The sequence below is a fragment of the Egretta garzetta genome, unplaced genomic scaffold (assembly GCF_000687185.1).
Source record: "Egretta garzetta isolate BGI_Z169 unplaced genomic scaffold, ASM68718v1 scaffold112, whole genome shotgun sequence".
NCBI classification, from domain to species: domain Eukaryota; kingdom Metazoa; phylum Chordata; class Aves; order Pelecaniformes; family Ardeidae; genus Egretta; species Egretta garzetta.
Genome location: NW_009258884.1, coordinates 3164307 through 3164725, shown reverse-complemented (window position 1 = coordinate 3164725; position 419 = coordinate 3164307). Strand labels below are relative to the sequence as shown.

Genomic DNA, 419 nt, shown 5'->3' with positions numbered 1-419 from the left:
GTGTGTGGGGGTGGGGGGGGTCAGGGTCCGACCCCCTCCCTGCAGCCTTGGCTCCTGGGGAAAGAACACGGCTCTGGGCTCCTGCCCTCTGCGGGGACTCGGCTTTAATCCCCGGGGGGGCCGGGGCAGTCCTCGTCCTGCCCGTGGCCATGGGCGCCGCACTAGTCCGTGCCATTGGTGAACTGGCAGAGTTTGTTCTCCAGGTCGGAGATGCGCTTCTCCTGCGCTTGGACCGTCTCCTTCAGGGCACGGATCTCCTCCAGTACCTCCTCCAAGGCTGGCCGCTGTCAGGGGGGGACACGCGGGGTCACCGGAGAGCCCCTCCAGCGCCCCCAACCCCACCCCAGGCAGGGGGACAGCCCTGCCCCCATGTCCCCATCCCCAGAACACTCACAGAGAATTCAGGGTCGCAGCCGGTG

General features: G+C 68.3%; 1 protein-coding gene across 1 annotated transcript in view; it reads right to left on the bottom strand.

Moving 5' to 3' along the window:
* Positions 1-161: 161 nt before the first annotated feature.
* The window catches only part of CORO6 (coronin 6), an 11902-nt gene continuing 11644 nt past the window's right edge, over positions 162-419 (bottom strand). Inside the window, 2 exon segments of the mRNA XM_035889617.1 lie at positions 162-284; positions 395-418. Of these exon segments, the coding sequence (XP_035745510.1) occupies positions 162-284; positions 395-418 (147 nt within the window).